Below are 14376 nucleotides of genomic sequence, written 5' to 3'. Positions count from 1 at the left end.
CAGAAGCTGATCTGGTATCATAAAGGAACAAGAAGAAACAATCAAAGTGGAATGTGCAGGAAACAGGTGAGCCATTTAGCCATATGGTACATGCCAGGAAAGAGCTCACTCTAGAAAACCCAAGCTATTTTCAAAAGCAAGCTGAACATTTTATGGATGGTCAAATAAAAAGAGAACAGAGTACCACTACTGAAAATTTAATAAGAGCAAAACAAGAAGGTGAGAATATAATTTAATTTTAATAGTATGAACTATACACACTTGACGGTGGTCCCACTTGAAGTACTTTCCTGTGGGTAAGATGCCACGTAACTACCAGTTAGTCTCCAGTTCTAACTCTCATGAGGATAAGAGAAAAATAGCAGTATGGGGTTTAAATTCTGGGAGACAGGACACTACTCTGTTTTCTACTATTCTGGATTTCACTAAACCTTCAAGAGTTTTGTGAATTTTAGTAAAAGAATTTCACTACATCTTTCAGAGTTTGGGTTTTCTCATCATAAGTTGATAAAATTATTTGGTCCCAACTGAGGATCTTTCAGTTTCTTCCAGTTTTTAATGTAATGGGCTTTAAACAAGTATGGTTGAAATGGAGAAAAGTTATTTGAAATCACTGTTCTGAAATACCTACAGGTACAGCTGCAAGTATGTAGAAGAATCTATTAGGCTTAAAATGAATGGCACTTTTAAATTGAAGGGAAGAAATCCTTTGGTAAATTAAATTAATCATGTTGAGCTTTTGCACATGGTAGTGATTCATATTGTCACTGTGGTAACAATGATTTGCCATGCAACCCAATACAAAGATTTAAGACAAAGCAAAACAAATTTGGCCTAAGATGAAAATACTAATACATTCTTGTACCCAAGCATCTGTTGTCAAGCAGGCTCTCCAATCCAGAAATACATTTTCTTTCAAGAAGGCACTATAGTTTCCTGGCTACAATTTAATTAACCAGCTCTTTTTACAGTAATCTAAGTTTGCAATCTCCCAGAGTCAGTGCTTTCTATATAAATAGAGGGTAAGAAAAAATGTAAAGTCTAGACAAAAAAAAAAGGACAAAAACCTACAAAGTAATGGTTCAAATATTATGTGACTTGATGAAAAATAAAAACTTAACTATTATCATGTCGATATAATGACTGGTAGTGGGAAACCACTATCACACACAGAAAAATTACTTCAGAATTAAATATATATACATATATATTTTCCAGGCCTGTATTAGATTTCTGAAGCTCTCTATGTATGCGTAAGTTATTATGGTGAACAGATGAATTGTTATTACCTTATGAAAGAAATACCCATTTTAGAAAACCTGGCATAACCACTATATCTATAGGAAATTTAAAATGGTATATTTTGATTTTTATTATAATAAAGACAAAGAATGTTTTAATTTTGAAAGAGTCAGTGAGTAAGGGAGTAACTCTAGTATTTTTATAGACTAAAACCCTAATACTAGTAGGTAGATTGGTTTGGGAATAACACAGCAGACACAATTACTAGGATTGTCTCTCTTCCACTCTCTCAGGCTCCAGGATAGAGAACAATCAATTAGCCCTCAACAGACTATGACCTTGAGGGCTGCAGTTCTGTGCACAACATTCTGAATATGCTGAGACAGATAGAAAAGGGAGAATAAAGTCCTGAAACCGATGAAGAGCATCTTGCAGATATGATAACGTCATTTAAAAATATACACCATGACATTTAGTTCATGTGAAAAACATACATGACGAAAGGAAAGTTCTGTTTTTTTCTCTCTTTCTCTGACTAAGCAATACTTTTTCCGTTGAACAGAAAAAAAAGTGAAAGAGATCACAAAACGACAAAATCTAATGTCAAGCCTTTTTTTTCCTTTTGCTTCCCTTTAGTTAATGGTTACAAGATTTTTAAACAATAAAGCAACCACTCATAAGTGTCTGAAAACAAAGCTTCACGGACCAATCCTCAAAAAACCGAACACACTTTTTAGGATACTAGTGACTTGGTTGTTTTCACACACTAGCCCCAAAAATTAACACAGAGTTTCCCACACGGAAAACCCGATAGGTTGCACCAACACCAATAGGTGTTAACCAACTGTCTACCCCTAACTTTTCAGGAGAAGACAACTTCCCAGACTGCTTTTCCAGGCTTATTTCCGGCACACTTCAGAAGGCTGCTACTGTGCATCTCGCCAGGACTGGTCACTTTTAGGCAGCAAAACTGGATGCTTTTAGGCAGCAGTAAATCTTTTCCACTCAATGCAAATGCCAGAAAATCAATGCCCTGGCTTGGAAAAAAAAATTGGAAAAAAAAAAAAACAGAAAGAAAAGAAACTATATGGAATGTATAATCTATTGAAACACTTACTAGAAGAATTTAAAATAACTTAAAAAATAACTTCTCAAGAAGTCACAACATACTTTTTGACATGGTCCTAGATCAGGAAAATGTGCTGGATGTTTCTTTGTTTGCTTGCTTTCCTCAGATGATAAAATTATAGAATTTAGCTGAAGAGTTTTTCAAAGGGTCCTCTTTCTTTTTCTGGACAACTAAACCTATTCAGCCACATTTTCATTAAAGACTTAAGTTTACAATGCTAAAGACAAAGAAGTAACCTTGTCTTCACGGTGTATTTTGCTTCTCTTTGCAGGATCTGTACTTGCTTTTTATAGCCTGTCATTTCATCTGGGTATTATTTCCAGGTCACTTTGCCAGGTGGGAAGAGGCAGCGAATGCAGTGATATCTGTCAGACCTTTAATGATGCTTTAGGGATTTGATAAAGATACAAAGCAGTGTCTGCAGAAAGGAGCTTCTTCCCTAATTACACCTGAAAAACAAGCCTTTTTTTAAAAAAATCTTTGCCACTGAAACTAGTGCATATGAAACCATCTTGAGTCACAAGCACAAATCAAGTTTATCTGTGTTTCTATAACACATGTCTCTGCCGCCTACGGAACATAATGTCTGGAAGAGATATTCTTTATTCTTCATTAACATCTAGAGGGAAACAGAAGGGGTGAGTATTTCATCACTAAATCCTTACCCTCAACTCTCCTTTAACTCTAAGAGATTTTACATATGTTATTAAGAACAAAATTCTTGGATTTTTTACTTTTTTTCTAGTAAGAAAATATTCACCAATAGTAAATAGTGATAGAAGACAGAGAAATAAAAGTAAATTAAAAACATGTTTTTTAAAAGCTATAGAAAACTCCTCCCTTCTATACTGATTTTTAGAACAATCTGACTAGTCATGATTTCATCCTTGTCAAGTTTCCATTATAGAGCATTGCAATTACCCAGTATAAATAGTAGCATATTGTTCCGGATGATTTTAAGACTGTGGGCTCTCTTCCCTTAGAGGTTCGTAAGCTGGGATGCTGCAATGTGATGGGCAAACAACACATGTCTGAAAAAACCATGTACCTTCCTAATGGATCTTATGCTTTTTAATGACCAAGGAAGTTACTTACACCATTGATTACGGAAGACAAGACTAATCTGGGAAAATCATTTCATGCAGAATTGTATGGTGTCCTGAATAAAATAAAGCTGCCTCTAAGAAGTGCTCAGTAACCGAAACTACAATCTGGGCAGGACAGCAATCATCTGATGCTGGTGAGAGGTAAGCACTGTAAGTGGCTAAAGACTTGATGCAATATCAGGAAAACCCAATTAAGGTATACATATGGGGAGAAGTGGTTAGGGGAACAGAAAGAAGAGATGGAGAAAGATAACAGGCAAGTTGGGATTGCTGAGAGGCAGAGGGTAATGGAAAGATGAAGAGAGATGACAGGGAGTCCACCTGAGAAAAGGAAAGACACAAAATCATACTCACTGCTATATGGAAGTTACATTTACATAAAAAATAGAGGTGGTTTGATATTTTAAGAAGTGGCAGAAATACATTGAATTTAACTTATATTCAAGCACGACTCAAAGACGCTGAAGTTTTGTGTCCCCCATCTCAGATTTAACAATCAGCCTGGAGGGGGCTGCTGTTAGAGCACTGACCCATACCAGCAGTTTATAGGATCTTTTCACTCATCTCTTCAATGCCCCCCCAAGCATCCCAGTCAAATGATATGCTTAAACAAAACCATGCCATTAAAATCTGAGGACAAAGGAGCTACATGTTCTAGAGCACACTTCTTAGGACCTCAAGCCCACCCTTGTCCTTTATTCGTCATCACTCTCTCTACTTACAAAGTTTAGGAGCAGTTTGGAGATTAGTTTCTGTTGTTTGTGGCTGAGTTGCTGACTTGGGTGTTCTCACCTCAGGGTTCCGAGTGGGTGAAGGGAAGGATGGTGCAGTGGATGGCAGGAAAGAAAAAGCAAAAATACGATTCTTCGGGGTCGGTACTGTGGAAGGTTCAGAGGACACAACAGCATTGTCAACTTGCACTGTAACTTGAACCTCTGTTTCCGATTGAGCCCTAGAGACAGGTGAAGTGTATGCCTCAGATGATACCCACACAGCTGAGGCAGCAGTTGGATCCAGAGAAATAATAGGGTCCTGGCCTAACCCCCCAGGGTCAAGGTGAGTAGGAGAGTCATACTCAAATATCTTGTCCACAAATACCCACTTGAGGCCGGCAATGCAGAGGCAGAGGCTGACTAGGCAAGCCAGAATGGGGACAATGCAGATTTTCTCTGAGTTGAGACAACCTCTGAGGCGCTCAGCTTCCAGGCAGACACAGCAGGGAACCGCCAGTCCAGGGGTTCTCCCATCTTCAGTCTGGGTCTCTGGCATGTCTTCTGCTGCCGGAAGCCCCACAAGAGATGGGTCTGTACTCAGCTGAGTGGAGGGGCTGGAGGACCTCTCAGCAGATACCTCAGACATGTCTGGGGAATAGATCTCCATCGGCTCACCTCCAGAAGGCCTGGCCTAACTCGCGGTCCATTACCATGCAGAGCCCCCCCCAACCAAATGATACAGCATCTTAGAGGGGGAAATCGATAAGTCGTCCAAGTCCAAGGCCATTATCAAAAGCAAGAGGAGTTCAGGAGGCAGGGAGGGAAAGAAGCCTCTAGCAACTACCAAATAAAAGTATATCGTAATTCTTTACTGCTGTTTCTGGGCCACTTTTGCAGTTCCTTTAAACGCTTCTCCAAACCATCCCGGCTGGTCAAGAGGACAAGAGCCAAAATAGAAACCAAGCTGACTGTTGGTCGATTAAGTAAACCAGTAGCCCAAACTGAAAGGCATGTTTCTCACCTCGAGCATCTGAAGCTGGTATCTGCTTAGATGGAAAAAACAACTGTCATGCAGTAGAAGTAAGAGCAAAAGCAGGACCAGCGCTGGCGGCGGCGGTGGCAGCAGCGGCGGTGGCAGAAGAGGCAGCAGCGACAGTAGCAACAGCATCCTGTCGTGTTAACGCGACGGTGGAAAGAGGCTGAATCATTACAGAGCAGCAGGTGCCTGCCCTCCGAGCATCACTGCAAACAGTCTCATCACAGAGGGATCTGAAGGGAAGAGTGCGGCCAGGAGGGGCGGTAACTCCCCTCCCCGCCCTGCCTCCACCCCCACCCGCAACCACTCCTCTTTGTCCTTCCTGAGCGCTCATTCACTTTCTTCCTCTGCGGTGCTCCCCTTCTTCAGTCTCTTTCTCTTTCTTTCCCCTCCTCATTCAAAGACTCTCTCTCTCTCTCTCTCCTCTCTCTCCTCTCTCTCTCTCTCTCTCTCTCTCTCTCTCTCTCTCTCTCTCTCTCTCTCTCCACCCTCCTCTCCCAACCCCCACCCTCTATCCGCACTCTGGAGCTGCTGGCTGGTCTGAGTAAAATCAGTATACCCAGCAACACAGGACTGCCAGTGACTTCCTATTTTATCCAATTAGAAGGGATAAAGGCCATCAAATCAAAGAGAAGCAGGCAGGCACCAGTTAAGCTTAGTCCCCATGGCCCTCAGCCCTTTTCTTCCTTTTCTCTTTTTCTCTCTGCAAAAGCTGCCCCAGTCCTCCACCCCCACCTTGCTTGCTTTCAGTCTGGCTGGCTCTCTTTCCTTCACTCACTGTTGGGTCAGTAAAAGTCAGCGATTGATGCTGGCAATCTAACAAAGCTGGGATGGGGCGGGGGCTGTAGGTGGGACTTTATGGGTTGGACCTGAGGCTTGGCAAAGTCTGATATCTGATTCCTCCCTAGAGAGGTAAGCTTTTCAACAGCAATTTCTCCCTGCCTGCTGCCGAGAGATAGCATTCCTTCCCCAGCCCTCTAATAAGTTTTGTTCACTAAAAGGACTATTATTACCTGCTTTTCAACCAACAGAACATTTTTTCCAACCATGGACAGCTCTGCCTTCCACCCTTCTCGCAATGATCCTAAAAGACTTTGTAATGTCCAGTGTGAAGCCCGCAGTGTATGCTGGGGGGGGGGGGCTAGAAAGGGGAGAGAGAGCTTTCTAGATCCTTACTGTGGTTCCCTTTGAATTTCCACTTCCCTGTCCCACTCACTGCAGTCCTAGACTGATGGCAAGCTAATAAGAAACACTGGTAAGTAACAGAGCTACATAGGAAGGGAGTAAAGGCTACCACTTCATTTTGAAATTAGCTTTCCTTGTGACTCCACACTGCGGAGGTTTGAATTCCCTGGGCGCTGTAATATATACCACATGTCTTCAGCTATAACCACACTGCAAGTATTAAGAAGAGGTTTTCTGTAAGAGCATGCCTTTTGGGTTAGGTTTCAAGAGCTTTACCTTACAGATAGTTTCAATGCTGATTTTTTTTCCTCCTTTTAAAACAGCAATTGTCAAAAGACCAAAAGAAATGTACTGTCCTTAATAGAGGCAGGCTCCCCTAAACTTCCCGTTTGTTGTGTGTCAGTGCACACTTTATGCATCTGAGCCTTTAATCCACGGTCTACTATGACTGGGCACCTGAATGGTTTCCAAGGAACCATTTTGCTCACCTATGTCAATAGGAGTCTTAAAAACTCCCTCTAAATCTCCATTATATAACCATCACATGAGTCCCAGAAGCAATAAAATTTAGGGCTCACGTCCTGAGAAAATCAGCTTTTAGCATCTTACATTTTGTATAGCGCAATCTCCACTGCTTTGAATTCTTTTTAAGCTTTAAGTGGGCATGAGATAAGGATATTATAATTTCTTTCAAGATGAAATTAGTCCATAGTTATAATTTAAAGAGTATTAATATCTTAAAATGTGTTTGCAGTACTTTAGCTAAAAACAACAAAAGCCTGAACCAATTTTTATAATGGTAATTATGACTCTGACAAGCTTAGGTACAAAATGAGTTATCCTTAAGTTCACCTCTACATAACCTGCACTTACATACTCCAAGCCAGTTTTTAAAAATAATTCCTATACCTTTTTTTCTAGCTTTCACTATTTGATTTTAAAGCAGTGAGAGTTTTCCTAAAGATTCTAGCAGTGGACATGAAATTCTATATCATAGAAAATCTATATTGAAGCACTTAAAGAATTCAAACTTGAAGGCATTAAGATTTTAATTATCAATATACATGTAAATATTCAAAAACAATAAGCAAGTAAAAGTTTATGCTAAATTAGGGTAATTTATAGTTCCTTTAGAGATCACCCACTTTAAATATGTGGCATTTAGCTTCTCAAGTCTGCCCCAAACCAAAATTATACTCAAGTATAATACATTTCCATTTCATCCACAGTCAAGGTCATCTAAATTTCAAAGACCAAAATGGGGTTCAGGTAACCCAAGTAGGCAGGGAAGAGAGATAACCAAGAACAGTAACCCATACTTAAGAAAAGTAGTCCTTAACTGATACCAATAACAACTACTCACCTTACCTTAATCATTAAGAGCAAACATAGTCAGCAGAAAAAGAAATTACTGGGCACTGCTCTAGTTATATTAAAGACGCCCAACACTTATAAAGGAAAACAGCATATTATACAAAGGCTAGGACAGAACAGAGACAGACGTGTGGGCTACCATGGCTGTTCTTTCCCCTGGACCATACAAATCAGACTGTACACATGGCCTGTGCATGTGCCATGTGTCCTCTCTGGAGATGAGGCAGAACTTTGTGGCACCTTGGAGCTCAGATCAGCTTGCAGAGAGCCAGCATCTTATAAAGTTGTTTCCCACCAAACTGCAAGGTGAATGTAATTGAGGAACAGGAGTAGGACAGGAGGTAAAGAATAAAAGGAATTTTCTATTGGTTTTACTAGAGAAGCCAGAAGTTGCCTTTAACCTTTTATTAAATCCTCAATAGGAATAATGAAATGAAGAAGGGTAGTGTACATGGGATCAGGGATTGGAATTTCCTTCAGAGAAAACATAGCTACTTGTAGGAAGAACTGCAAGGATATATCACTGTAACCCTTTAGACTCCACCCCATTAAAGCCCAGGAACACCCATATTTCCATATCCCCTTAAAAACCGAATAAAGCATTTTTACTACCTTTTTAAACCCACATTGCCACCTCTTTCATAACAACAACAGCTACATGTATTAAGCTTCACCTTTGTGCCAAGAACTCTGCTAGGTTCTTAACATACATTAATTCTGATCTTCACAAATCCTGTACGTCTTGAAAACAAAGAAACAGACTCAGGCAGCTTAGGTAATTTAGTCATGGACACACCGTTTTGAAGCTACAGGGCCAAGATCTGAGCAAAGGTCTGACTCATGCTATTTCTGCTGAAAAATACTGCTTCTCTTTTTAAATCAAGGAATACATCTTATTATGTATTGCTTACCTATCACTTCAATGGGAGAATAAGTGAACCTGAAATAGTCATTACTTTAATGTAGTTGGTAAACAAACTTAATGGTACCTAACTTCCAAAATACGAACCTTATACATTTTGTCTCGTGATTTTCAGAAGTTATAAGGATTAAGCATAGACTATTTATATATGATCTATTTATAGTTTAAATTGAATGAACTATTCAGCAGTCTCTGTTCCATGTTTTTCTTCGGAAAATTATTTCAGTTGTGTACTGCTGCAAAACAAAGTGTCCTGAAATAGCTAAAAAAAGCCACCACTGTATTATATCTCACTAGTCTGCAGGTTTACTGGGTTCAGCTAAGTGGTTCTTCTGTTCCTTTTGATGTCAGCAGAGGCTAAACAGCTGGAGGTGCAATTGGGCTGCGACATTCAAGATGGCTCACGTACGTGACTGGCAGCTGATGCCAGATGTGAGCTAGGAGCTCAGCTGGGGCTGTCGGATGGTGCAAGAACATGTGGCCTCCCTATGTGGCTTGGGCATATCACAGGGAGGCAGCTGAGCTCTGAGAGGGAGCATCCCTGCGGGAGGAAGTGCAAGTTGCCATTCCTCCCAAAGACTAGATCTGGAAGCCACACCCGAGATTCAAGTATGGAGCAAGTAAACCTTGATGGGGAGAGTGACAAAGAATTTGCAGCCACAATTATTCCACCACAGAAGGTAAGGAAGTAAATGTCAGTAAGTCAACCCGGGTCAAGAAGAGACAGTAATGTAGAAAGGGATCTGTCAGAACAAAGTAAAAATATGCTCTTAGTTCTGATCCACTTTCATAATATGCCAGCTTCCATCTAAGCCAGCTTCAGTGAAGAAAGAAATCCCATTATGTCACCAAATAAAAAATACTCAAATTCCTCTGCTACCTCAATTCAAGTTAGGCTATTTGGTTCTGCATTAATTTTGTTTATTTTACTATCAGAAGTACTTAGCATAGTTCTGACAGATAAAAAAAAAAAAAACATGGTAAATTTGCTTTTGACCATTTTGCTTTTGACCATATTCCCCAAACTTATTTCCTCTTTTACATTACTTTTTCTGTATTTTGGCTAGTTCACTCTGAAAATGTTTGTCTCTGAAAAAGTTTATCCTTGCACCTAAATTTTACGGCTGAAAAAGTAGAATTTATTTCATGTTAATTTCACGATGATGGCAGTCATTTCACTTTTGGATTACAATCTTTCGTCATGAGTATGTATAACTTATCATGATTTATTGATTTGCTAATGAATTAGGAAATCAAAATTTTCCCAATAAAGCTTCAGGGCTTAAAGGTTAGCCTAAAACCTTGCTTCCTATGAGAGAGAGAACCAAGTACCCAAATGGATCTGTGAGCCTCTTCCCACATCACCTGAAAATCAACCTTCAGCTGCAGTCTCAGCTCTGCCATGGAGCCTCTTCCTTCCAAGGCACAGACCCAGCATTTCTTTACCATTATTGGGGCATATTTTCAAAGTTTAGTGTTATTATTTAATTATGATATGTAGATAGGACTGAAGAATCCAATTCTTTGAAAGTCTGATCTATCAGTAAACAGGTATCCCAAACCTAGAGTTTTGCTAACTATTCAGTACATATTTTGTGTGGTTTTGTTTTTAACTGAGATTGAATTACACAGATTATGGTACTTCTAATAAGTTGGCAGACTTTTTTCACATCATCTATCTATTCAAAATACCCTCTACACTCCCTTCCATTTTTTTTGATTATTTAATGTCCAGTTCAGATACATCCTTATCATATTTTTGTGATTGTTCACAAATATGCCTCTCGTGAATTTATCTCTGTTACCTTACCCCAACTATGCTTAACTCTTAACCACCTCAGATCCTGTCAGTGAATGAAAATTGGGAATAAACTAAAATTGAACGGTTTTTCCTGTAATTTTTTTCTTATCAACTAAACAAAAGAGATCTCTTAGGGCAAGCCAAATCCATGTAGTGTTCAATGTTCTTCTACATTATTCATAATGCTAAATGGTAAGATGAAACTCATTTCACCTTACTGGAAAGGTATGTTTTCTCTACTTTTAGAGTGAGTTAGGAAGACTCTGATTATACTTAATTCTTACCCAGTGAAAATTTCCTCAGAGAAGACAATGTGACTTAATTGGGGGAATTATTTTATGAGATGCTATATCAAATGTTTAATATTGACTGTGGGTGTGCTCATTTTGTACCAAGATGATCAATTTACTCTGGCAAATTTTGTTCTTCATGAGTTTAGAGCCTTTGTAGCTCAAGATACAGTAAATGATCTCAAAGATGAGGATATGATAATTTTACATAGAAAGATATTTTTTATTAAACGTGATAGTTATAATGTGTTTACTTTACTTTGAGAGGACCTATTAATTTCTCACTCCCCATAAGTAAAACCATTAATTATATACAGCCACAGTTTATTTTATTTTTAATTTTACAAGTTACTGGACATATTTTGGAACCAAATGGAAATGGTGGTTGTTCAACATTATGATAAATGCAAATAATCTGTTCACATATAAAATGGTTAATTTTATGTTGTGTGAATTCCAACTCAGTTGGAAACAAACAATTATACTGGAGACTCATCATGGTTTTGATTTCAGCTTCTTTAACATTTAACTTTGAAACCTGTCCTCTATGACTGTGGACTGCACTAAAATAATGAGATTTTTTAATGTGTAGGTTTCCCTTTCTTCTACAAAATTTTAGTAGGTCACGTGGCATTAAATCTCTGACAATTATTTATTAACTATGAATTCTGAAGATGCCATACTACATCTCAAGGAACTCGAAAGCACAAATAAAGATATAATAAATTGACATGTCATTGAGAGTTTCAATTCAAAAGAAGTTTTATTATAAAATGAGAAAGGTTTGTAACTATCCCATTTTTATGTACCTAAAATATTATTACTTATTGTTCAATTTCATCCATTACCCTATTTAGAATATACTAGAAATATGAACAAAAGACGGGAGAAAAGGGGCAGTTATTCTGAATTATCTGTATTTTCTACACAGTGTGCTTTCTTGTGAAACGTGTGATAAACTCACCACCAGAATGTAAGTTCCAGAAAGGGCAAGCATGTGCGTCTGTTAGCATTGCTGTAGCTCTACTACCTCAAATGTGCCTGGCACACACAAGGCATTCAGTAAGTATTGTTGAATGAGTGTATCAGTATGGACACTCTACTAAACGGGGATGAGTAAACTATGGGAAAACATCTTCAAGACATGGGTACTCCAGATAGAGTTTTATTTGTGTGAATAAATGCAAATAACATAAATTACTCTGCTTATGTATGTATAATAGAAAGAAGAAGAAAAAACAAAAGGAAAATTACCTTTATAGTGACTACTATGATGTTATATAAATGGATGGTCATTCATAATGTTTATCAGAGCAATATATATTGGATTCCTTGAACAAAGATATTTGTTTCCTTGAACAAGTATCTTTGCTTTGTTTCCTTAATATTCACTACTATAATGTCATAGCACAGGGTGACACACCTAAGAGAAAATTTCTGTTTGTCTGTTTTATCCTAGAGCTGTATGGCAAATGTAATAAGGGATAATTATATATGTACATATGCATAAAAGTATGGTCTCATTTAAAGAAAATAATAAGGGCTGTACTTTGGTGCAGTAAGAGAAATAAAACATGAGGAAAAAATGCTTCTAATAAGCGATGCTAGCTTAATACAAATTCCATAAAGTTTCAAAAAGGAAGTAATTGAATTTGATTTATACTTAGACACTAGCTATTTGTTTACAATTCAGTTGCTTGTCAGCTGACTCTATAAACTGGTCTCCAAATCTATCCAGAAATAGTGTGGAGTACAGCATATCACTTTTACAAATGCACTAGAAATTTGTTAGTTTGATTTTTAAATCTTCTGTTCAGATAAAAACTGTTGAGCATAAGAAGGTCCACATGTGAAGGTACTTATGAATTACTTATAAAAGAATACCACCTACTCAAGAGACTCTGAAACATCATACAATGTCAGTCATAAAATGAACCCTCACAATTTACCCAGAATAAAGGAAGCTTGGGGAAAGGAATTATCTGAAGTGTTCTACTTTTAATTATAGTACAAATGTATAAATCTGAGAAGATTTAAGCCAGAGGAAACATCTTACAATATACATTTTCCTTAGAGTCTACACAGTTCTCTCTCCTTGCTCCTGATCAAAATGAAAATATAAAGTTCCACCAAAGGAAAAAAAATGGAGGCATAAATATACATGCAGTTTCCAGTACTGATTTGGCATTCCGAGTGAGCGACCTAAGTAGCGAGTATTGTAAGGTCATAGCCTTATGATGCTTGTAGAAGTACAAGTATTCCATTTAAAATCAAATGCTAGCCTCATATTTTGCTGCTGCTTCTCAGTCCAAGGGGTGGAAACTTTTTCTGCGGTTACACATGTTGTTATTTTAAATATATGAATTTGAAAGTCATAAGATAAAAATATCTTATGATTTGACCTCCAATTCAAAACTTCTAATCAGATCTGTTTAAGAATGACTTGTTTATCTTTCAGAAATTGTTTGTAATCTCAAAAATAATTAGATTTAAATTTTTCATTGACTGAATAAGTATTGGAGCTAGAACAGAGCTTACCCATGAGTTTTATTTTATATAAAAAGAGTAAAGGTCCGAAAAGGTAAAAATAAGCTGCCAGGAGTCACATCAAAATTAATTTCAGAGTCAAGACTAGAATTCAGGTCTATTGCTCCTCCCCTTCCAACTCATTTCTACAAAGGAAACTCTTTAGTTATGTTCTGCCAATGTAGCTAGAAAGGAACAGTAGAGGGGAGGGTGTAGATTTTGTGTCGCTGCTGCCACAGGTGCTCCCTATAGAAATATCTTACTTTGATCTTTCACTGTGACTGTGTCTACTTGAAAGTTTATTTAATGCTCCATGACCACGTTTGGTCATAACTCTACTGAACTTTCAGGCCCTCTTTCTGGAAGTTATTCAGGGACCAATATTCATATTTGAACTCAGTTATTCAACAGCATTTCATCACACTGAGAGAACACACAGAATGTGGGCAGTTGAATCCAGTAACTTTCACTGAGAATAGGCTAGAGATCAGAAATTTGTTAAACAATTGAAACATTACAATGAGCTTTACGCTTACATAGGAAGGTATAGAATAAAGAGAGTAGTGTATGGAAGGGAGCTTATCTTCAGGAAAGAAGATTGTCACTTCAAAATAGGGATTAGCCTAACATTATTGCAATAGTTCAAACGCATACAACATCAAGAATTGCCAATATCTGAGAATTGGTGAGTCAGGGTGAGGTCTCCTTTTAATTTGGAGAATTAGAAGACTGGCACAGGAGAAGGAGTGATTGTCAGGAACAGGAAAAAGAAGGCTGCTGATGACTGAGTTATACTCTGAAATATGATGACTAGAAAATTCCAGGTCCAAATATGATGACTCACCCCAGAACAACCTATATTCTATTTGTCGGCCTAACCAATCACTTATATAATCTTCTAAGAATATAAAAACATATATCATGCATACGGGGATATTTAGGGATAAAATGCATTCATGTATGCAATGTACTTGAAATTGCATCAAAAATAAAAAGTTGATGGGTAAATGAATAGATATTTGATAAAACAAATATAGCAAAATGCCAAGTAT

The 14376-nt window shown here is 37.9% G+C and overlaps 2 protein-coding genes across 12 annotated transcripts in view; both read right to left on the bottom strand.

Moving 5' to 3' along the window:
• The window catches only part of NRG1 (neuregulin 1), a gene marked incomplete at both ends in the record, with an annotated part of 1021509 nt that overhangs the window by 107068 nt on the left and 900065 nt on the right, over positions 1-14376 (bottom strand). For 4 of the 11 annotated variants that reach the window (XM_081045631.1, XM_081045632.1, XM_081045637.1 and 1 more), the window contains one exon: positions 4200-4997. The exons of 6 other annotated variants lie outside the window; for them this stretch is intronic. In XM_081045631.1, coding sequence (XP_080901757.1) covers positions 4200-4857 — 658 coding nt within the window. Of the gene's footprint in view, positions 1-4199; positions 5031-14376 lie in introns of those variants that run through there. One more of the 11 variants, XM_081045627.1, reaches the window with a different exon arrangement.
• On the bottom strand, positions 5170-5358 carry LOC308496392 (uncharacterized protein; the record flags this gene model as incomplete). Its single annotated transcript, XM_081045640.1, has 1 exon — positions 5170-5358. One exon carries the CDS (start codon positions 5356-5358, stop codon positions 5170-5172), a length of 189 nt encoding a protein of 62 aa, XP_080901766.1.

Source organism: Rhinolophus hipposideros (assembly GCF_964194185.1).
Source record: "Rhinolophus hipposideros genome assembly, chromosome: 4".
NCBI classification, from domain to species: Eukaryota; Metazoa; Chordata; class Mammalia; order Chiroptera; family Rhinolophidae; genus Rhinolophus; species Rhinolophus hipposideros.
Note: the sequence above shows the minus strand (reverse complement) of the source record. Positions and strands in the feature narration are given on the sequence as shown.